The sequence below is a fragment of the Echeneis naucrates genome, chromosome 2 (genome assembly GCF_900963305.1).
Source record: "Echeneis naucrates chromosome 2, fEcheNa1.1, whole genome shotgun sequence".
In the NCBI taxonomy this organism is placed as follows: domain Eukaryota; kingdom Metazoa; phylum Chordata; class Actinopteri; order Carangiformes; family Echeneidae; genus Echeneis; species Echeneis naucrates.
Window position 1 is genome coordinate 19,147,769 of NC_042512.1, and position 23,389 is coordinate 19,171,157.

The window sequence follows — 23,389 nt, forward strand, 5'->3', positions numbered from 1 at the left end:
TTGAGAGGGTGAGCTGAGCATTTATTTAATTACTCTGGCTTTAGTTTGTGGGAAGAGCGCGGTGATTCCAAAGAGAGACATTTATTCCTCGTCCACAATTCACAAAAAACAAATAATTTGCAATTTACAGTGATATTTTGCATTTACAGTTGACGTTTTAAAAGGAGAATACAAAGGTTTCCTGTTGAAAGAGTAAATGAATTCCTGCACAGAACTGAATAATTTAGGTTTGTTTCATTTCCATTCCAGTAAAATGAAGAACGACAGTCACAGCCGTATAGACTCGTGCTCTATCCAGGCCACTTTACGAACTATCACATCACAAAAAAATCTAATCTCTTTAAGATTTAAAATTACTGTAAGTCTACGCCCACCTTTCTTTCTTTTCTATTTAGCACCTTAGACATTTCTTCAATCCGCCCACATGCGTTTCCCTGGAGAGTACTTGAAGTTTGGAGTGTAAATGTATTGATATGGTGAATAAATTATGTCAGCATCCCATCAGTCACGCAGCTCTCATCTGCTGGCAGACACACCAAGTACACAGCACTTCACCAGCTTGTGGGAAATGCAGCCATGTGTGAAGAACCTCTATCCACTCCAGAGGAGTCTGGGGATGATGTCAGTCCTCTAGAAAGGCCTATCTGAGTCTATCGTCGATTGGGGATTTGCATTTTAAGAGAAGCACACGGGGCCGATGTCCAGACCGAACTCCTGATCAGGCTGTCCGACGTCCATGGGGGCCACGTCCACGATGGGCAACCTGGTTGAAGTCTGAGTCCTGTACTCAATCACTGCCTTGCCCCACTCTCCATTTATTTCCTGAAGGAGAAAGAAAACCAGTTAAATCGCCCGAGTCACTTTTCCTCAAACGTAGGCGTCCTGCTGCAGACTCACCGAGCAGCTGTCCTCCACCACGGTGTATCTGAGGCGGTTGTTGCCCTGCGCTCTTATTTCCTGGCCGTTAAATGCTTTGAGGACCAGAGCTTTCTTCAGGCTGCTGCTCGTCACGTCTTTATAGGCCACGCTGTTCCTGCAGTGGTAGGTGATGTTCTGGTGTGACTCCTTGGACAGAAGCTGCAGCAGCTTCAGCTGAACGGCCACGGCGTTCGGCTGCTCCTCCACGTTTCCGTAAGCAAACTGAAACGATGCAATTCACATGTAAACACTCTTTGGGTTGGAATACAGCAAATACTTTAAAGCAGAGAGAGCTGTTGATGTCTTACTGTGGTTCCACCATTCATGTCGGCTCCGAACCACACTGGTTTGCTGGTGCTGGGACTGGCCTTCGTCCACCATGCCTTGCGGGGGATGCTTGCCGATTGGGCAGAGAGGCAGGTTTCACCACTTTCCATATTACAGAACACCCTGATTGCATCTTTTGTGCTTCCTTGATTTGGATCGAGCCAATACTCGCCTGTGTGAGAGGCATTGGGAGGAGTCAGACCACCATGAACATGTCTGTGATGTGACACTGGACTAAAAATTCAGCAGGATCCTCACCGCTCTTCTTCTGAGGGTAGCACTGCTTGATGTCCTGGCAGGTTTTTGCAGGGTTCATCTTGCTGCCGTCGGGACTGCGGAGGTTTTGCAGATGTCCGCTGAGGGTTTTCAGCGTGGTTTGGATGCCGGTGTCGGCACGCAGGATGGCCGACTTCTTATTGGGAAGCGCCTCATCTTTGTTGAACTCAGGAAGTAGAGGGGGATCTGCTGCCAGCTCGTCCTCGATGAACTCTGCAGTTTCTGGCATGACACCGTCCCCGTCGTAATCAGCAAGTGCGGCAAAGAGACTCTCAGCAGGCGCAGTGGGAGGTCCTGGAGAACCAGGGGGTCCAGGAGGTCCAGGTTCACCAGGTGGACCCTGACAGAGAAAAGGTAATTCTTCATTTTCTTCTTTCTATTTATCTTAATTTAACCCATTTCAACCCAAATGCAGTTTCCTTAACCTGAAGAGTAAAAACCTCACCTGTGCTCCGATATCTCCAGAAGTCCCTCTGCTTCCAGGAGCACCCATCGGACCGGGCTGGCCGATGTTTCCTTCCTTTCCTGGAGGACCCAACACCCCTGGAGGACCCTTTTGGTACAACAGACAGATATCCACGCTGACAAATGATGCGTGATCTGTGACTTTATATGATCACTATGTGGTATGTTTGTGCACCAACCCTCGACCCAGCTGGTCCAACGATACCAGTCTCTCCCAGATCCCCGGTGGCACCCTGCAACAGGACAGAATGGGCTTTAGTTCAGTTCTATATTGGACCCTTTTACCTCCATGAGAATTTCCTAAAATCGAAAACTGTGTACAGTTGTTCCAGGAAGACCGTGAAGACCAGTGAACCCTCTGTGTCCTTTCTGACCCCTCTCTCCTGGTTCTCCAGTGGCCCCCTTCTCTCCTTGTGGTCCTTGAGGGCCCTGAAAGCAGAGGGAGGTCGACGGTTCAACACCTTAGTAACAATTAGTTTTACACTAACAACACGTTTCAGTTCGATTTATAACGGCCGTTTTGGGACATCAAAAAATTTGGATTTCATGTTTACCACTTTGCCCCGTATTCCAGCTGCTCCTGGGGGTCCAGAGGGGCCTCTCTCACCCTGCAATTCAAATTGATGTTGTTATTGATGTGTGGCTAACAAATGCAGCATATTATAAGTTATATTTCTGTTTGTGAAACTCACATTGAAACCAATTTGCCCTGGACTGCCAGTGTTTCCAACCGGACCCTCATTTCCTGGAGCCCCTGTAACACCAGCCAGACCCTCTGGACCAGGATTACCCCTGTCTCCCTGGAAACATATACACACCCCAGTGGAACAGTCAACCCACCATTTAAATAAACAACAAACACAAGCACCATGTTTTTGATCTTACCCTTTCGCCCACAAGACCGTCTTTTCCAGGAGGTCCCTCTGCTCCCGCAACACCCTGAAGAGACGCAGACAGGAAAAGGTGAATAATCAGGCACATCACAGACCAGCTGGTTTTAAAACATGTTGTCCTGAAGGAACTAATTTGATGTTAGGACCATAAAACCTCAGACATCAGCTGTACAGGACAAACCTCAGGGCCAGCATCTCCTCTCGGGCCAGTAGATCCTGGTAAGCCCACTCCACCAGGTGGACCTATACCACCCTGAATTCCAGGGGTCCCGGGTTTTCCTGGTGGACCCTGAGAAACAAAAAACATATCATCAGATGTTTGTTACCCGTAAAGCCATCTGTGCATGGTGAAATATTGAAGTGTAATAAGTCAGGAGTATTACTTACAGCAGGACCTGGGAGTCCCAGCAGACCTCTCTCGCCTCTGAGTCCAGGCTGACCCACAATACCTCTCTGTCCGGCAGGACCAGCAGGTCCTGGAGGCCCGTCAGGACCCTGACAATGGAACACAAGAGCAGGCAAGGAATTTAGTCATCTCAGGACTTATTTGGCTGCAGGAAGATCAGCACAGTCTGGACTTAGTCTGACCGAGGGTCCGTCCTCGCCAGCGTCCCCCTTGTCCCCAGGGCTGCCCGGTGGGCCTTCTGGTCCTCTCTCTCCTTGACGTCCTTGAGCTCCATTCTCTCCTCGAATACCTGGAGGACCCTGCTTTCCTGGACCACCGATGGGTCCATCCGCCCCAACAGCACCCTGAAAAACACCGAACGTCCTGTCAGCGCAAAACCTGGAAAATACAACTTTGATACCTGCGGATCTCTTTTTAAATAAACAAAAACACGATGCACTCACAAGAGAACCAGGGGGTCCCACTCCTCCAGGCAACCCAGGAAAACCAGGAGAGCCCTGCAGGAAGAAAACAGGCGTCAATTAAATGAATTTTAACGACAGTTGAACCACTAAAGCTATAAAAAAGAAATTACTTTTTTTTTTTTTTTTTTTGGCTAAAAGGGTTTTGAACAACTCACAGTTGGACCCTTTGTTCCTCTGCCACCTTTCAGTCCAGTCACACCAAGGGGACCCTAAAACAAACACACACAATCAACCAAAACTTTCTTCGCAACTGTAATTAACTGAGTTGACTATTTAAATATAAAAGACGCATATTATTTTTTCATGTTTGCTAAGTATACCTGTCCTCCTGGTTTCCCAGCAGTCCCCTGTGGTCCAGGTGGTCCTGCTTCTCCTTTCGGGCCTGCCTCACCTGTCTCACCTTTGACCCCAGGCTGGCCATCGGGACCCTGGGAATCATTGTAAGTTCCGTTAATTATCGATCTTGCAGTTAAGAGTTAATTTTATCAGTTTATTCATCTGTTTATCTGTATATGTGTTTAATGGGCCACTTACTGGAGGTCCAGGGAAGCCAACAGCACCAGTTGGACCAGGCTCACCGTTAGAACCCTGTTCATATCATCACACACTTCATCAAGACAAATATCAAACTCAAAGTCAATTTAATCTGAGTGATAAAAGAGAACGATCTACTGACAGCAATTCCTCTTGAGCCTCGACGTCCTGAAGGTCCAGGTGATCCAGGTTCACCCTGAAGAAAGGAGCAGTAAAGTTAATCGATATTTTTCTTTTTCTTATGTGTGTTAGTGTTAATGAAAAGCTGGAATCAATTTGGGAATAGAATTTGACCAGAACCAATCAGAGTTCACCTTCTCTCCATGGGGTCCACTGGAACCAACGGGTCCAACAGGACCAGGAAGTCCCTTTTTAATAAAAAAAGACGCACAAAAAATATGAATACAGGTAAAATATTTGGCCACAAACGTCTGGCATCTTGGGCTGAGAAATTCTACAGAACTGTTTGTGTTGAGGTGACTCACCCGAGCACCATCAGCTCCTGCTTTACCCTCAAGTCCTTTATCTCCAATGGAGCCCTGTCAAGAGAATCTGCCTCATCAGTGGCTCATTAAATGGCTGAACACGCAGGAAACGCTTCCTCTTACAGTGACTCCGCACATTTTCTCAAATTGCTTTTGAAGCGTGATCGTATTGTTTAACTTACTGCGTCTCCCTTTGGTCCTGAAGGCCCTGGTATGCCTCTCTCTCCTGGCATCCCCTGAAGTCCTGGACCTCCTGGCTCTCCCAGAGAACCCTTGGGGCCGGGGTTACCCTGAAATGCACAAGAAGGTATCACAGATTTATCATTATGAATTAGGTAAAGCTTGGAGTTTGGTGTTGATGCTTTTATAGTTACAACACCTTTGGTCCATCTGGTCCTGGGCCACCTGGACTACCTTTGGGTCCCAGCAGCCCATTGGGTCCAATTTCACCTCTTTCTCCTGGGGGTCCCCTTTCTCCCTACAGAGAGGACCAGGGGGTAAAGACATGCAGTACAGCAGTGAGCCAAACTTTCATCAGTTACGGGAACAGTTCTAAATAATATAAATGGACCCACCCTTGGACCAGTGGCTCCGACAGCCCCGGCCTCTCCAGCAAGGCCCTAAAAATTACAACAACAACTTCCTCAATGTAATATCACAGAAAATTTCAAATGGAGTGATGCAAATAATAAGAAAAATAATATATCTTATTGTACCTCATTTCCTGGTTTTCCTGATTCTCCTGGTGCGCCTGTCAGTCCAGGTAAACCCTAAAAAACATCAACCCACATTTTAATTTATTGTGACAATAACAGACAGCTTACTCACTAATATGACCATATAAAATACATTCTGAGAAAAACAGACTCCATTGCAAATCTAAGACGCAGTTCACCTGGAAACCAATCAGTCCCTGTGGTCCCTGCTCTCCCCTTTTTCCTGCGGGACCCTGGAAAAAACAGCAAGTTGAATAGATTCTGCATGTAATGTTATTAAAATGCAGATGATTTTTGACAACACAGGAGGAGGCCTACAGCTGGGCCAGCTGGTCCGGCGGCTCCTTCTTCTCCATCCTTTCCATTCAGTCCCTAGAAACAGGTAGTGAAGTATTCATCAGTATATCTGTATAATACAACGTTAAATTAATGAGTATGACTTGAGTAACAGCGATGGTTACCCTTTGACCTGGAGGTCCAAGACTTCCAGCCTCTCCAATCTTCCCAGGATCACCCTAAAAAACCAGAAGCCAATCATGATGTTGTGTTACCATTTTCTCACTTGTCCAAAGCAGCAATCAGTGTTTAGGTTCCTCTGCTTTGTCATTAATTAGCAAATTTTCCTTAAAAACTATAACCCTCTCTGTCTTCTGCTGCATATATAACAGTATATTTGGTCCTAAGGAAGGTGTCTGTATGCTGGCCCTGTGTCAGACTCACACCCCTGACAGATAAGTGTTGTAGATAATGGATGGATGGATGTTGCACAAAGAGGGCACATGGGTTTAGTGAACGCAGCCCTTTGATGACTCATCCTCCAGCCCACTCCTAATCAGGGCCAGGTTATAAAGGCCAGCGGCTGGTCTCCTTTCAGTCTCTTCCTGCTTCCTGCTTTACGTCATAAAAACCAGAATTCTACACCCACAAGTCACCCAAAGAGTTCAAGCCCAAAGCATGAGGCACAAAGGTGGGCTTCGCTTGGTTACATCAGTCATTAGGGATGTTAGTTTCCCGGTGAAAAGGGTCACATTGGTTCATTCACTTCAGGTGAGTAAGTGGTTGTAACACTGGGTGCCGTCATCTTGGTAAATTTAGCATACATAGTTTATTATATATTATATTCTTTATAATTGTGATTTTTATTTATTTAGATTTTTCTGGTTTTCAGATAATACATCCATGATGTCCCCCCATTTATTTGCCACTCTTGCCACTGACAGCAAAGCCTTTTGGTCCTGGCAGGCCCATGGGTCCAGCTGAACCTCTGTTTCCAGTAGAACCACCTGGGCCTGGTTTGCCATCCTCTCCTGCTGAGCCCTGGAAAGACATGAAAAATTAATCTAGCACATACTCTACTCCATGCCTGGGGCGGGAGGAGATCAATTCTTAGTTTCAGTTAAATTGTGAAATGTTTGCGTACCACTGGACCTGGTTTTCCCTCTGCTCCCTGAGCACCGATAAGTCCAGTCAGACCCTGTGAAATGAGACAAGTTACAAATCTGTGTTAGATGCCCATCTAGGAATAGTCCACATTTTACTGATGTCATTTATTATGGTATAAAATGTGTCACATGTGTAGCGAATAAACTTAATTGGGTTTGAATTAGTAACGAACAACAACATACCCGAGCTCCTGTTAGACCTGGCTCTCCAGTGCGTCCCACATCTCCAGCTAAACCTTTGGCACCAGAAGCTCCTGGCAGCCCTCTTTCACCCTGAGCTCCCTGTTGTCCACATATCAATATTTAAAATCACAGAGAAACAGTTCCATTCTGCCATTTTATCTTCTGCTCTGCGAATTCAAGTCACCTTTTGGCCTGGTAAGCCATCAGCACCAGGGAAACCTCGATTTCCTGGAGCCCCCTAGAATAAATGAGTAGTTCTTCAAAAATTATTGTTTTACTGAGATTTAAAAATGAGATCCAGGGTGAAGTAAAAGTTGACTCACAGTCTCTCCTGAAGGTCCTGGAGGCCCAATGGATCCAGCATCACCTCGAGGTCCACGCTTCCCATCCTCTCCCATTGGGCCTAATGGACCCTGAGTACCATGGTCACCCTGACATCACGGAAATGGATGAATCAGCATTTCAGTTAATGAACCTAAAACATCATAACTGAACGTCTGGGTGGTTTTATTTTTGGCTCACTCTTTCTCCCTTTATTCCAGCTTCTCCTTTGAATCCAGGAAGTCCGACATCACCCTGAAGAAGAAGATGGAGGTCAAAACATTAAAACATCGGATTACATGAATCCCAAAGTTATGAGCAAATATTTAGAGGGAATGAGCGCTCATACCACTTGGCCCTTTGGTCCTGGTGCTCCTGTTGTTCCCTGAGGGCCAGGGGGACCAGGAGGTCCCAGTAAACCTGATGGACCCTGAACACCTGCCAGACCCTATGAAGAAAGGTTTTCAAAAAAGTCAAAAATTAAAAAAGATGGAGGTTTTAGCGATCTTTAAATATACCTAATCTGTGTAGTTACACTTACTGCTTGTCCCCGAGCACCTGGAGCCCCATCAGATCCTTCTGCACCCTGTTGGAAACCAAGACATGAACGAACAATGATCTCCTCCACGGTTTTACAGGAAAAACCTGCAACAATTTGATGATATCACACCTGCTCTCCTGTTGGTCCAGGTGGGCCGACATGTCCAGCATCCCCCCTGGATCCTTGCTGTCCTGGACTTCCTCTCACCCCTGTCGGTCCAGCTTCACCCTGCAGAAGACATGATTTCGGTTTGATTTGAATTTTTGACAACGCCCGCCTAAAAATATCAAAACATCTGCCCATGACTGCAGACAATAAACAAACTCACCTTCATTCCTGGGGCACCAGGAAATCCTGGCACACCGGGGATTCCCAGTGGACCCTGTGATGATTCATGATACAATAAAATAAGAGAAATTTTCAGTGGAGGATTCCCATCAATGGTTATTAATTCATGCTTAGTCAACGTCAGAGGCTTTGTCATGATCTCCTGATCCAGTGTACAACTTTATGTCTGGTCAGATCTGGTTTGACATTAATACAGAAGAAGCCGGTCCTTACCAAAGGACCTGGTTTGCCAACATGGCCAGATGCTCCACGTTTTCCCTGAAAGAGGAAGAGAGAAAATGTCACAATCCTGCAACATCATTTTCCAGCTTTGTACTTTTTCAATCTGATGCATTATTTTCTTACCACGGGCCCAGTTGGACCAGCTCTGCCTCTCTCTCCCTGCAGGCCCGGTGGTCCCTGAAACAGAGGATTGGCTCATTACTTGAGGTCGAACTCAGTATCAGATGCTTTGTCGATCTTTTTATTGAGTGTGCTGCCTACCAGTGGACCGGGAGCACCCATAGTACCAGGAGTACCGGATGCGCCCTGAAAATGAAAAACACAGAAATAATGCATGTTTTTAAAAGAAGCCCACCATTGCATTTTTGAAGGTTCCTTACATATCCTTAATGTATATTATAAAACAGAAATGATTGGCTTAAATAGTCCTCTTATCTATCAAAAAAAGGCTTTATGGCATGTTGCAGCATGTTTAATATTTAACATTTTTGATCTTCTTTATATATTGATAAAAAGAAGCTTATGTCTTATTGACATATTCATACTTTGGTTCCGACTGCTCCGGACTCTCCTCGCAGCCCAGCAAGACCAGTATTTCCCTGGTGAAAGGATCCAAAAGCACAGAAACATGTAAGTTCTGTTTGTTAACAGATAAAATGGTGTGGTGTCACTGTTGTCGAATGACTTTAGCTCCATGAGATGTACCTTTTGACCCTTCAGGCCTGGAAGACCTGGGAGTCCTGGGAATCCCCTTGCACCCTACCAAAAAAAAAACAAAAAAAAAACACACAAATCCACTTTGAATCCCCAACTGAGCACGTCATATTTTATGTTTTGTGATAGATTTAACATGGTTGCATAGTTATTAGTTAATAATTAATGGTTTTGAGAGAAAGAGATACCCCAGATCCTGGAAATCCTGCTTCTCCTGTAGCGCCTGCGGGTCCAGGTTCTCCCTGAATGAAATAGTGAACTCATAATAAGACTAGTTATCACTGACAGTACAAATAGCTGCAAAAATATTGAAAAAAGCAAAAGACACAATGTTGATAAAAATTTGACTCACATCAGGTCCTGCTTTTCCTGGTGGCCCATCTGGTCCTCGATGGCCTGGCTCACCCTGCGGACAAATACAAGGAACTTATAAATGCTGACACAACTTTCCCCAAAATTCAACAGGAGAGAATTGTGAACTCTACCATTGCTCCTGTATCTCCAGCCTCTCCTGGAATTCCCTGACCCCCACTTGGACCCTGAAGAACAGGTAGTGTATGTATGATATCATGATTTGAAAATTAGACTTAGAGTAATTTAAAATGTGTAAAACTCACTGGGGATCCAGTCTGTCCGGGTGGGCCACGTGGTCCAGATTCACCCTAAAAATAGCAATACTTCACACACTGTAGTTTAAATTGGACATTGGATAAATGTTCTATTGCTGTGCAGCTGTGCAGCACTCACCCTTGATCCTGACACCATCCCAGCCCAGCTAGACTTCTCATTGAAACCTGAGGCCATCTGTGACACCAGGTTTCCCTTTTGAAAAGAGATTTATTCCAAACACATGTTTAAAACTATCCCACTGCAGAGATGGGTCACTCAAACAAGCCAACAGACTGTGAAATAAAAAAACCGACCCCCGGGGCGGCTGGCTGGCCTGGGGGTCCTGGTTCTCCTGGGTTTCCTGGCACACCGGGCTCCCCATCAAATCCTGCAGGCCCTGGGAATCCCTGCAGGTTTTATGGAAACAAATCACTAATGAAGGGAGGACGCAGTTATGCACTGGGAATAAAGAGACTATTAATTTCTCCAGCATTAATAATTTATCTAATTATTACAGGTCTTTTCATTATATGTTCATCAGAAAGAAAAAAACAATTGAAGTTATATATATTTTTTCTCAAGTAAAATTAGTACAATTAAATCAAATACTACTAACAATTCTTAATCGTTAGCTAAATTAGTTTTGCAGATTTATTTTGAAAGCGCACCGACCAATGAGAAGGGGCGAAATAAGCCACGTGACACCCAGCTGACCAATGGTCGCGGATGTTCGTGTTTGCTGGCGTCAAAATGGCGAACTACGTTAAAGTCATTTAAAAATACGTTAATAAGGTAAGAACTGATGAAGAATGAATGTTTTTGCTGCTCTGTTGTCGCCTTTTGTTACGTCCTCAAGTTATACAAATACAAGGTTTAGTGATACGTTCGGTTTTGCTTTAACATAAACCGATATAATCAAAATTACAACCGCATAATAGAACACATAATTTATTAAATTATGAAATATTTATTCCTCAGTTATTATTCATTTTGGGGTATCGAATCAATGCAAAGATTTTTATTCTTGTGTGGTTTAGTTTTTTATTGCATTAAGCCCGAGCTGCTATTTTGTCCCTTCGGGGCACCCGTAACTCGTCGTCTTCCCGCCAACTACTTCCTGTTTCCTGACGTTGCGTACGTCACTTCTACTCGTTCAAATAATAATAATAATAATAAATCATCCAAAAAAATTTTTTCACAGATTAATTTCAATTGTGACTGTACTCTAATATTACATCTACAGATTTGCAACCATTTTAAGTATAAAATGAAGGTTAACATGATCTGGTTCTCTTGCCATTTGTTTAAGTTTATTTTAATTATAATAGCTCCTGTTTGAACTTACCTTCCTGCCTTTAAAGCCTCTTGGTCCAGTGTGGCCCTGAGCTCCTGGAGGGCCCTGAACCATGAAGACAAATATCAAGCAAACATCACGCATCAATCAAACAATCAGCCGATAATGTTTTAATTCATCTAAATCAATTAAGCCAATTCACTTTGACATAAGAATTGTTCAGCTACAGTGACTTAATGAACATACCATTCATTATGTGGCCTTATTAAATTATTCGCTGCTTCTATTACACTTACATTTTAATCTGCCTGCATCTGCTAAATAAATCAATGTGTGCTTCAGCAGCACATAATGGATGCATAGAGCCAACAACAAAAACTGCAAAGCAATTCTAGAAGTCTTGTGAAGGTGAAAACCAAATTTATTATGACACTTTGGTTCCACCTAGTGTCCAAATCAATGCATTGTAACTGCTATGTTTTGGACTGTCCAATTATACAAAGTAGCACATGAAAACACAAAAACAAAGTAAAAGCAGTAAAAACACACCGAAGGTCCTTGAGGTCCAGGGAGCCCCACCACCTAAGAGGGAAAAAAGTTAAAGCACTATGCTGATGTAGAAAGTGACAATTATCAACAAAAAACTCTGTAAAATGCACTGTAAAATCCTACTAGGTTACTTACATGTGGAATATCCCCAGGTTCACCTTTCTGTCCCTACAGAGGAAACAGATATTTTAATTATTAGTAGAACAATTGTAATTTTCATGTTTATTTTTAATTAATCCATGTTAACGTTAACGTGATTCATGACTTACCTTGAAGCCCATCAATTCTTTAGGGAAATAGAAAGAAGAAAGATAGCCATTCATCATTTCATTTTATAGATGTTACACCTCCAGCTGTTGAACTCTGTAATTAAACTGACCATTTTTGTTTTGCAGACTTGCTGCAGAGTCTACTCAAAGGCGTGCAGCATAATGTGACATCTCCATTGGGTGAGTTCACAGAGCACAAGAGCACACACATCACAAATGCTAAAGTACTCGCTTGGCCTCAACAGGTAGAATCCACTCTGAACATGGATGTTACTAAAATAACAAGCGCATAACAATGTCTGAACTATTCAAGGAACAGACAAACATGTCTCACCAATCATCCTGCTGGCACTGGCGAAGCTGTCACACACAGGGCAGCATTCTCCCTCAGGTGTGACTGCTTTCTCGCAGTCTGACAGAATTTCGCACTGCACCTCATCGCAGATGGTGACACCATTGTCACAAACACAGACGCGACAAGGCTCCGGTTTCCAGATGTCGTTGTGATTGTGGATTTCCCCATCGACCGTGCAGTTCTGCACATTATTCACATCTGCAGGTGGAATACAAACAGGTGGTAAACACCATAATCTAAGGCCTCAACAGTGTGACAGATGTAACATTTACCTGTTGTGGCATCTGCGCTGGGAGTTGATGATGAAGCTGGAGTCAAGCACACAGGGCAGCATTCACCATCTGGGGTCACAGTTTTCTGGCAGTCACCAAGGTCCTCGCATATCACGTCCTCACACACAGCGGCCCCCTTATCGCACACACAAATCCGACATGGCTCTGGGTTCCACATATCATTGTTGGCGTAGACTTTACCATTTTCGGTGCAGGTATCTCCATGAAAAAGAAATAAAGTTACCATCTCGGAGCATGAAATATAATGCAAGTACTATTAGTATTATCCAATAGCATATTCGTATAATATCTAAAAGTTGAACATTTTGCAAGAAGCAGCTTTTCCCTTTCTTGTGTCATATTTGTACACTAAATATGAAGACACCACAAAGGCTGTAGCTGAGCATAAAGACTGAAAACCAGAGGAAATTTACCATCAAGAACTAAGAATCTCAGGATTTACACTTCCCACTATTTTAGTGCAAAACTATGGGGAAGTCTTTATGCTAAGCTCACAGTTTGCTGGTGGTAGCATCATATTAGTGTGGATTTAACAAAGAAAGGATATTTCTCAAAATGTCAATTAATTCCTTTTAAATTATAAATCTTAAATGCAAACTATATCAACTGTGAACTTTGTGAACTGTTTTATTAACTGTTTTGATTTTGAAAATGATTCTGTGTCTTTTCTGTTTTTTCCGCCATATCTGCTCAACTTCATTGTCTAGCAGGAAAGCAGACAGCAGTTTCACCGCTCTTGTCTCAAAACTGAAGTGAGTGCATGTCTTTTATGTAAAACTGATGAAACTGCTACCAGTGTTGCTGCTGCACAACACTTTAGAAGTGAGTATATCTGCCAGAAAGTAAATGTATTCCTTTTTCATACTCAAAATACGGTCAAAGGGAAATTCAGGTCGATTTAAAAAGCAATGTTTAATGTGCACAGGACGCAGGAGACAGATGAAGACGACCAGCAGTCCTGACGCAGAAGGGAAGACGAACCGACTGCTGAGGTTGAAAAGTGATAAACAAGATGCAGCCACAGAGAACCTACAGGTACCAAACAACCACATTGGGTTTACCAGTTTGAGTGTTCAGATGCCGCGCTGCAGCCGAGCACACAGGGCAACACTCGCCCGGGGGCGTCTCTGTGGTCTGGCAGTCACCTTCATCCTCACACACCACGTCCTCACAAACCACTGTCCCACTATCACACATACAGACTCGACACGGGTCTGGGTACCAGATCTGACTGTTGGAGTAGGCTCTGCCGTCCTCTGTGCAGGAATCTTTATGACAGAGAACAGCAATGGGCACCAGGTTGTTCTGATTGTGAAGAATGGTTTCTATCAATACATGACAGTGAATTTAGCTCCCTGTGTCAAAATCCACACGTACCCAGTGGATTTTCTTCATCCTCTGACTTTTCCATTACCACGTTAACATTTGTGGTTTTTAGTGAAATGTCTGAACAACAGTTTAAAGAATTACCGTCACCAGTGTGTGTCCTTCTGTTTTAATTTCTGAGGTTTTTCTCTCCACTCAAAAAAGTTTTTCCTTCTTCCTCTTGGCAAAACCCAAACCTAAAATGAGGCGCAGAGGCTCCATATGTGCAGTGTACAGTACTGTATTTTGTTGTAGCATCAAAATCTTCAGCTCCCATCAAATATTAAAACACCAAAAGTGCAGAAGGACCACATGAAGCAGCCGACTGTATTATCCATCTTTGGCCGGTAGGCTGCACACAATATTAATCCATACACAGTCAGCAGAGATCAGCTGATTACAAACAGTTCAGGGAGTAAACAGATCCTTTATTTAGGAAAATGTGCAAATTTATCAAAAGTAAAAATCCTCAGTGCAAGAAAATGGTTCCTGTTAATATTGCATAATTACTAAATATGTGCATTTTAATATAATAGCTGGTTGAGAGGAGCTAATATATCATAAATCATTTGTAAAAAAAAACCTTTGACTACAGCTGTCAAACAAATGAATGGAGAAATAGGAGGATTAAAAAAAATAAAAACACTTCTACACTTCATGTTAGCATAGTTACAGTTCACAAGGCCAAAAATAACCAAGTAATTTCTCTGAAGAGAAGACAAGGATTAAAATTAAAGAGGAGTAAATTAAATTGGAAGCCAGTAAACTCAAGACATTATTGTAAAATGAGGGCTCATCATTTAAAGGGGAATTCCGTGGTTAATTTGGTTCATAAAGTCCTGTGGTCCTGGTGATGTCATAAATCTTGAGAGGAGACAACATTTATACCAGAGAAACTATGTTAAACTGCAGGTATGAAGCTCTATTGCTGAGATCAAGTCTGCGAAAAGTCCCCCAAAGTTGCATGATGGGAAATGTTCAATTCAGTTGTTTATGGAGTTTAACCCATACTAGAGAAAAAACTGTTTATTTTATCTAAGCTGCGTGTATACAAGATAGACCAGTAACCTGTCAAACTATAATCTGTGGAGCCAAAGTTCAACAAGAAAAGGAAGCTGAAGATTCTCCACAAGAGGACAGCTTATCATTTGATAAGCAAAAAAAAAAGTGCAAGAGGTGCGATGTTGCACTTTAAGACAATTTCAGGCAAATTATCCCTGAACTGTATTTGACCAAGACACCAGTAGGGCAGTGATTAGACTGTGGTGTCTCCGTCTGCCTCTGCTCCAACTCTAAAGGTAAAACACGCTGAGACAAAGCTGTGTGAAGATGGTTTCATTTCTGTTGAAAAATGGTCTTTTTGCAGTTTGGAAAAATTTGGTTCAAAGACGTAAAGGGGGGAAAAAGTCATGTGGTGATGAATACTTTTTTCTAGCATATCTGTGTATTTTATTTCTTCTTTGTCCACAAAAAGAAAGATGGGGTGGGTTAAGCAAAGATGGCCACCTGCTAGAGGCTTTGTGAGCATATTTAAATCTATCCAGTTCAGTGACATGCCTAAGTACTTATTATGTGGTGGAGCCTCTCCCCACGTTTTCAGAAACAAGAGTTATTTCAGGGGAAACCACAGCGGCTGTATTATACGTTGTGCTTGGGTAGAACTTGTGGTTTGTCTTTATTTGGGAGAGCTCGGGGGCGCCACACCCGGAGGAACCTTTGGGAGCTGCGGCATACATGAAACTCTGAAAATCCAACCAGCTGTGGGGTCTCTGGACTGCTGGGGGCTTTATAGCAATTTATTCATTTTATCCTGCTCTGCAGCAGCCTTGGGTTTGAATACCAAACCTTCTACTCTGGTTAAAGCACTTTGTTTTATTGAGCTTCTTTGCTGCAAGTTAAAACCTGAAAATTCATATAATCAGAAATTTTGTCTGTGCATTTATGACTCAGATTTTCAGTATGAGAGAAAATACCAACACTAATTGTAGCCTCTTTAAGTGGAAACCATCCATGAAGCTTTTTTGCTATACAGGTTTTAATCTCTCTTCTATTATATTAAAAGCACTTAAACTGAACCGTTTAAATCATGTCAAGCTGATTTATGCGGTGAAACAGGAAAATGCCTTTCATTTTCCTCATTCTGTAGTCAAAATTATGAATCATTATTCAAACCTGCTTTGGAAAAGTGACAGTTGCCAGGAAATTCACGCTGGTGATTAGAGCCATCAAGGTCAAAAAGGGTCTGATTTAATAGTGACAACTAACAAGGCAAGGAGGAGGAATCGCTGCATGAGGTGAACAGCTTCCAAGTTAATCAGCCAATTATCCAGCGCTGCATCTTAGCGTCGGATAAAATCAATGAGCACACACAGACCAGGCCAAGAACAACACACTAAAATCTGAAATGGCCAGTCAGCGTCTTAACAAGCTAAAAGCCAGACTCTATAAATCTGAGCAGACTGTTTCTTCATAACAGTACCTGAGCTGCACTGGTGTCTCCCTCCAGACATTAACCAGCCCTGAGTTATCATATTCACTCCTTCATAACAGCAGCAGCATCCCAACCAGTGATATCTGCTGCACAAAGCTGTGCTTAAACCTCAGGCTTTCCTTTAATCTTTGTTTCTGAGGCAAATGTAGAGATGAGTTGATTGTCTGTCATCCTCAGACAGAGCCAGCTGTGCTTTCCCCCTCTGTTTTCACTCTTTATGCTGAGATAAGCTAATTCAGGATTGAGGCTCATGTCCTGAGGTGATTACCTGGTCACCAAGAGGCTTGTGTCCTCCGATTATTAGTCATACAGCTGCTTTTATTGATTATTTTAATATATAAAGTGAAAAGCGCCGGATGATACATTGAAATCAAAGCTCAATTTTTATTTTCATGCTTTTTTTCATGAGCTGCTATGACGCACCTGTTGGTCATCAGTTGGACAAAAGACAAAAGATGGCACCCAGTCCTTCTGATCCAGGTTTTAGGGTTTTCATTGGCAGTGATAAAATCAAGTGAAGTCTATTCCATGCCCTCTGGGTGTGTCCTGTCTGCCTTTGGCCTGAAGTCTGACCAAAATTAGTGGCCTGCTTTTGTCCATCCCATCCACAAAGGCCACATCATTATAGCCATGGCGCTCCAAAACCCGTCATTCTGCCCCAACCTTACACTGAAATAGCCCATCAGGCCCTGAGCCTTCTTTAGTGTGTCGGAGGGAGGTATTTTTGGCCCAGAATCACATCCAACGGTGGGTTTTATTTAAAAAAAAAAAAAAAGAAAAAGTGCTAGAAAGGGAAAAGCAACTTCTTTTGGAAATCATCTTGAATTTGGACTTTACTGTCAAAGTTTGTCTTCACCTGTTCAGATTTCTAATTAATCCCTAAAAAGTTTTCAGTTTTTGCCAGATGTTTGTGTCGATACAACCAAAACGCCCTCCTCATTGCTGCTCTGCGGCTTTGTGAACAAGCAAACAATGTCTCATTAAGGCATAATGAGCCTTTCTGGTGGAGGCTGTGGGTGTGATTTTAACTTTCAGTTCCTTAACCACGAGGTCAGTGGGAGGCAGAGCAGCCCAGTTAACTTCGAAATTGACAGAGGAGGCAAGAGATCTGGGAGAGAAGAGAAACTTCCCAAACCACATCCTTCATTTTAGAAAAGAAGAGATCATGAAGCAGGGATACAGTCGGAAAAAATACAAAATCAAATGTCACTCAATCATAAATAATTTAAAGGCATCAAAGAGTAAAAAATATATTTCTAAATTTTGTGAAATTAAAAATATAGGGTGTTTTATGAACCTTGATAAATATACATTTTAGAAGGAAGGAAGAAGGAGCATTTCTGTGACCTGGGCTTACTCCATTTTTGCAAAAACCAGGCATCAACATAGACAACCAATCAGATGCGACCCTCACTCACCTTTCTTGGTATCTTCTTGGCAGGTCACAACAATAACCTGAACCAGGGCGATGGCCAGGCAGAGAGTAATCCCAGAGTGCAGTGAGGGCCCCATGTCTGGATGCCAGACACGAAGCCGCCACCAGAGAAGAAGGGGAAGTCAGAGAGAGCCCAACCCTGAGCTACAGCATCCAGACTGAAAAATCCAAATATCCCTGAGTGGAACAGGCTCCTGGATGAGCGATCACTACAAACTGAAACAAGCGCCCTCTTCACCCCCCCAACACCCCTCCCCCCTCCTCTCACTCTCCTCCTCCTCGTCTCCTCTCTCATCATTTTTTCTTGCTTTATTCCAAGGCCAACCTCCTCCTGCTCCTTTGGCTTTTACAGTTTCCCTGGAAGATGTAACTAATTAGAGGCTGTGTTAAATTTAACCAAGAGACTGATGAAAGAAGGTGGTATGGATTATGATGCTTTCTTTGTGGAGCTTTTCTTTCTTTTAAGTGTTTGCTATTTTTAGAGCAAATATAAAACAAACTAAATCCAACTGTAGGATTTATATGTAGCTATAGAATTAAACTTCATGCAACATATGTACGTGCACCCATACAACAAATTTTTACACTGGTAGGTGAATTTTCTTTATTTTGTCCCTCTATTATCAAAATTTATTTCATATATTGGTGAATTTATGTATTTAGGATATTTACTGGACAACCTGGTTGTTTATGCCTCTGTCTTTTCTAACCACCAGCTTGATGGAGCCTGAAGATGATCCTCATGAACCTTTGTCACTTATGGCCCTTTTTTTCTGTCTACCTGAGATTCATCTAACTAACTCACTGCTGTGTACGACAGCTTGAGCGAATTACAACATGCATGTTGCGCTCAGCTGATGTGTTTTCCAGGTCAGACCTCTGCCAAGTCAGTGACTGTCAGTCCCTGAGGTAGAGAACGAAACAACATCTCCATCAGGAAGAATACGGCGCTCTTACCAAGTGATTTTGGCTCCGGCTGAGTTAAAAGAGCATCCTTTAACATCGATATTTCTTTTAGAGGATGATTTAACTTGTTCCCTTTTGCAAAACAGGCCAGGAAGTTTTTCAGGTGCTTGGAGAACAGACTGATTTCCCATCAGTGGGTTTCAGGCAGTGGGGCAGGGCCACAGAGGAAGCAGATGGGAAGACAGTTCCTCCGTCAGGTCAGAATTTTCAGCTCCTAACACTGCTGGTCTGCAAACGATGGCATTAATAGAATACATCATTGGTGGAGTTACACCTGTAGTTTAATATGGTCCAACACTATTTGATCAGAATCAAACCATTTCAGTGTCTGGGATAAATTAGGAGCAAGTTCCATCTCCATATCAATCAGTAAATCCAGGTGGTTCTGGCCTTGGTATTTCAGATGGAAACCAACCTTTTACTCCAGTCTGCTGTTTGGTTGGAAGTGACTTTAGATATATAAAACTCATCACACATCCCCTCAGACAGTTCATCCTCCTTCACATGTGTCACCTTTGTAATCTGACCAAGTGAGTCCTCTTTGATCAGCGCCGCTATGGTTAACCTGAGGGTGAACCCAGTATTGTGTCAGGTTGGCTGACACATCCCAAATGCTGCATGTCTGAGGTCTAATTACAAGATGATGATTTTTCTTTTCTTTAAATCAAACTTTCAAGCGATTACTTTGAACTCTGCAGTAAAAATTACAGGGAGTGCATTGTGCAAGACACAAATATTAACCTCAACTCTTGTGGCAAGAGAGTCTCTTACATGTGGGTTTTTTTTTCCAAGTCTTACTACATCCAGTCTATTTCTGGATGTATAGACTAGACAGCAGCGTAACCACAGGAGAGATCAGCCCACGATCGAGCACACAGGACACACACACTGTGAGTGGAGGGCGCCGGTCAGAAAGGTGGACATTATCCAGACTAAAAAAAGCTGCAGCGAAGAAAATATTACATGTTACAAAACCTCAGGGACATCTCTAAATATATATATATATGTATATATGTAAACCAGGCCGTTTTTCAAGCTTGCAGATGTTTCATTTATCACAGAGTTAAAGGGAAACATCTGGCTACTGCTTATTCACATCTGTAAATATTTGAAATTAAATATAAGTGTTTCAGATTTCTCTTAAATCTACAAATACTAATGACATAAATCACTAAAATCGGCACATAAGCTGGAAAAATGTGTAAAAAAAACTCCTATAATTAGCTTTTCCACCTCGTGTGACGGAAGCAGCAGGCCGATGGTGACCAGGTTCACGCACACACTGTCCCATATTCCCTTACACACTTCCTGCATTATTTAACATCAGCAAACAAGACCAGCAAATAGGCCCCGCAGCAGCGCGAAGACACAGGAGTCTGCTCTGGAGCTGGACTTTATCGTTTTTAAGGGTTCAGGACGCATGCATCACTGGAAATGTTTGCTGCAGCCACTAAGAACTTTGTGAAACAGGTGGGAGACACCGGCAGGTTGATTCCCGTCCCGGGCCTGAGCGAGGCCGACCGCTACCAGCCCCTCAGCCTGGTCACCAGGAAGAGGAAGAGGCATTTCTGGAAGAAGAACAAGTACGCCTCAACCCCTTTCTCACTGAAAGACATCCTGGTAGGGGAGAAAGAGATTACAGCAGGTACAATAATGGCAAATCCACAATGTGATATATCAGATGTTAACACAGTGAAATATTTATTCAGTTCAGTAGTCGGTTTTTATGTCTGCTGAAATCAGTTTAGAAAGTTTGGGCTCTGCACTTGTAAAAATATTTTTTGAATCATGTTTGGCGTCACACTATCACCCAGTGTAGATTTACATCTCTTCTCACAGTATAAATACAGAACCTAGAGCTGGCTTATAATCAAACTTCTTTACAGGAGTGTCGTCCTATCAGCTCCTGAACTATGAGGACAAATCTGACGTGGCCCTCAACGGTCGCCTAGGAAACCACATCATCAACGACGTGGGGTTCAACATCAGTGGCTCCGACTCCGTGGCCGTCAAAGCTTCCTTCGGCATCGTGACCAAACACGAGCTGGAGATGCCCACCTTACTGCGGGAGCTCAGCTCCAGGTATCCCAGCATGCATTTCAGCATCTGATGTTGGTTGTTAAAGAACCATCATCATCATCATCGTGGTGTCACTTAAGACTGATTAGATAAAGTATTGAGATTACTTTATTAATTATTAAGTAAAATTATCCATAACAGCTGAATTATTCAACTTCAGAGTGAGGTGTGAGTTTCTGAAGAGTTCATTTCTTCTGAAAGAAATTGTCCTCCATGTAAATGTGACATTATGACAGACACAATAAGAAGATTGAAGTTTTTATCCTGACAGCAGCAGCACAGTGATGTCTGATCTCTGACCTCCTCGTGACAGATAGAATGTGAGACGAGGGTTTCCCTGTAAGGATGAATAAATGATCATGTCATCCTACACTGGCAAACACACAGGAGTCACACAGTGGAGGACAATGGCACACAGAAATGAGGCTGTTGTGTTTTTTTGTACTTGGAACACCCGTCAGGTGTAAGGTCGAGTCAGTGCGTAACATTTTTCTGGTCTCAGGAAAGTGGAGCTGGATCACTGCCTGGTCCGTCAGTCAAAAGAGAGTGGACGAACTGTTCTCTGTGTGGTCGTGGAGAGCATCCGCACCACACGCCAGTGCTCCCTGTCGGTCCACGCTGGGGTGAGAGGGACTACCATGAGGGTCTGTAAAACTCACAAGTTCCTTCTCAAATTTGAATTTTCTCCCTTTTGGACTAAACAATGTGCACATAAATAGTAGGAATTTTACTGTTTATTCTTGCTGCCGTGTCGCTCAGCTCTCTGCTCTGCTACAGTTTCAGATCGACGACGGCAGGAACCCCAAAGGTCGAGACAAGGCCATCGTTATCCCAGCTCACACCACCATCGCCTTCAGCATCTGTGAGCTGTTTGTGCGATTGGACGGGCGGCTCGGTAGGAAGTTCAACAACCCCCACAACACAACATTCAGTTGAGGGGGGTTATCCTTGAAATGACCTGGACACGTTTTATGCTCTTTCTAAACCTCTTCAGCTAAATTAAACCTAGATGAATGAATTAAAAAACTGTGACTTAAAATGAAATAATTGTGTTGACCATGAAAGGTGAAATGAAAGAGCACTTAGAGGATAAGGTGTGAAAAACATCTGACACAGCAGTGTGAGCTGGTAGCTGTGTGACCACGTGGCCTAATGGACAAGGCGTCTGACTTCGGATCAGAAGATTGAGGGTTCGAGTCCCTTCGTGGTTGAAATTTGAAGTCCCAGTCTGTGTGAACTGGAGAAAGCTGTGGCTCTTGAGTTAAATGGAGGATTTTTAGTGGCTCACTTTCACCTGCAGGCAGCCTTCAGCTGTATGTTTTTGGTTGGTTCACAGGTCAACTGTGCTGAACTCATCATCCAAAAGGATGCTTCAAAGCAGGCTGGTTAGCTCACCTGGTTAGAGCGCAGTGCTACCAATGCTCATGGGCCATGGGTTCAATTCTCACACCAGCTGTTTGTCAGAGGCAGGAAATTGTAAGATTTCAGGTGTGGCCATCAATTGACTTTTTTTTTTGTTTTGTTTATATCAGATATCTGTGTGGCCCCGGAGTCTCAGGGGGGGTTTGAGCGGGAGCAGATCAGGGAGCAGCTGGGTGGCTTCATCGGTCACTTCTCCATGGGTCGACTGCGTCGCTTCCTGTCTGGGATCATCTACGGAAACCCCTTCAGAGCAGGTACAGTCACGACCTCTGCTAAACAATTCACACACATAATTACCTGAGCTGCATTTTTCTGATTCCTCTCAGATGATCGAACGTTTGAGGAGCTCACCCACTCCGACACCTACATGGATGACATGGTGACCGACTACTATGAGAAAGCTGCCAGCATGACGGATGTGTCCACTGCTTACCTGAGGGAAAGCACCCACACACGGGTCTGTTAAGTCTCACACATTAACATACATGTGCTGGTTGTCCTGTGTTCTGTTCATGTCGTGTATTTAGGAGCGTGTAGACTTTGGCTGTTGTTGTTGAGCAGTCAGGGGAGCAGCTGTTGGTTGTCCACAGAAAGAGTTACCCTCTCTTGTTTGACAGGTCAACCTTCTCAAACACAACATCCCCAAAGGCCCCTGTGCTCTGTGTGGGATGGGTAACCAGAAGAGGGAGACCGTCTACGGATGCCTGGAGTGTTCAACTGGAGGCCAAAAATACGTCCGCCTGCATGTGGTGCCCTGTTTCGACCTCTGGCACAAAACACTGAGGTGAAAAAGCAGAATGCCTCCACACAGGTGACACTTTTTTCCAACGGTGGGAAGTCCAACGACTGAAACTGTTTACACACTGACTTTGAGAATCGCTGAAACATCCACAGCAGCATGAACACTTGAGCAGCAGCCAAATGTTCCAGTTGGTGTTATCTGTCACTTTGCAGTGTGGAGTTCAGTGTTGCTTGCAGTTTACCTTCGGCACCGGCCCGTTTCCACA

General features: G+C 43.5%; 2 protein-coding genes and 1 non-coding gene across 4 annotated transcripts; 2 read left to right on the forward strand and 1 right to left on the reverse strand.

Moving 5' to 3' along the window:
* LOC115052489 (collagen alpha-2(V) chain-like) lies at window positions 1-18,109 on the reverse strand. Its single transcript, XM_029516642.1, has 55 exons — window positions 17,899-18,109; window positions 12,604-12,822; window positions 12,311-12,529; window positions 11,977-11,993; window positions 11,843-11,875; window positions 11,708-11,740; window positions 11,210-11,263; window positions 10,179-10,271; window positions 10,003-10,077; window positions 9,873-9,917; window positions 9,741-9,794; window positions 9,608-9,661; window positions 9,444-9,497; window positions 9,247-9,300; window positions 9,087-9,140; window positions 8,803-8,847; window positions 8,665-8,718; window positions 8,533-8,577; window positions 8,300-8,353; window positions 8,101-8,199; window positions 7,972-8,016; window positions 7,780-7,878; window positions 7,632-7,685; window positions 7,433-7,540; window positions 7,294-7,347; window positions 7,110-7,208; window positions 6,905-6,958; window positions 6,703-6,801; window positions 5,946-5,999; window positions 5,803-5,856; window positions 5,664-5,717; window positions 5,485-5,538; window positions 5,344-5,388; window positions 5,148-5,246; window positions 4,951-5,058; window positions 4,769-4,822; window positions 4,598-4,651; window positions 4,426-4,479; window positions 4,284-4,337; window positions 4,070-4,177; window positions 3,905-3,958; window positions 3,729-3,782; window positions 3,468-3,629; window positions 3,267-3,374; window positions 3,061-3,168; window positions 2,872-2,925; window positions 2,679-2,786; window positions 2,541-2,594; window positions 2,308-2,415; window positions 2,166-2,219; window positions 1,967-2,074; window positions 1,504-1,861; window positions 1,227-1,417; window positions 898-1,140; window positions 1-822 (listed from the first exon to the last, which is right to left on the reverse strand). The coding sequence occupies exons 1-55, from the start codon at window positions 17,990-17,992 to the stop codon at window positions 676-678; spliced, it is 4,764 nt and encodes a 1,587-aa protein (XP_029372502.1). The 5' UTR covers window positions 17,993-18,109; the 3' UTR covers window positions 1-675.
* A 2,206-nt stretch (window positions 18,110-20,315) lies between these two features.
* Window positions 20,316-23,231, forward strand: pjvk (pejvakin). Of its 2 annotated transcripts, XM_029522114.1 has the most exons (7): window positions 20,316-20,526; window positions 20,768-20,963; window positions 21,463-21,604; window positions 21,738-21,855; window positions 22,493-22,636; window positions 22,709-22,839; window positions 23,000-23,231. In XM_029522114.1, exons 1-7 carry the CDS (start codon window positions 20,316-20,318, stop codon window positions 23,168-23,170), a joined length of 1,113 nt encoding a protein of 370 aa, XP_029377974.1. In that variant the 3' UTR covers window positions 23,171-23,231. The 2 variants fall into 2 exon arrangements, with proteins under 2 accessions (XP_029377974.1, XP_029377982.1); XM_029522122.1 differs by lacking the exon at window positions 22,493-22,636.
* trnar-ucg (transfer RNA arginine (anticodon UCG)) lies at window positions 22,099-22,171 on the forward strand. Its single transcript has one exon. It is a non-coding gene; the product is annotated as a tRNA-Arg (tRNA).
* Window positions 23,232-23,389: the final 158 nt, after the last annotated feature.

Bases quoted from the DNA above. Each gene is read 5' to 3' on its own strand.
- LOC115052489 (XM_029516642.1), bottom strand. From the start codon at position 17,992: ATGGGGCCCTCACTGCACTCTGGGATTACTCTCTGCCTGGCCATCGCC. The intron at 9,301-9,443 runs GTATCTCTTTCT...TTTTTTTGGTAG, and splicing joins CAGGATTTCCAGGATCTGGG to GGTGCAAGGGGATTCCCAGG. The intron at 3,375-3,467 runs GTCAGACTAAGT...TTCCATTGTCAG, and splicing joins CTGGCGAGGACGGACCCTCG to GGTCCTGACGGGCCTCCAGG.
- pjvk (XM_029522114.1), top strand. From the start codon at position 20,316: ATGTTTGCTGCAGCCACTAAGAACTTTGTGAAACAGGTGGGAGACACC. The intron at 21,605-21,737 runs GTCTGTAAAACT...GCTCTGCTACAG, and splicing joins TGAGAGGGACTACCATGAGG to TTTCAGATCGACGACGGCAG. The intron at 22,637-22,708 runs GTACAGTCACGA...GATTCCTCTCAG, and splicing joins CGGAAACCCCTTCAGAGCAG to ATGATCGAACGTTTGAGGAG.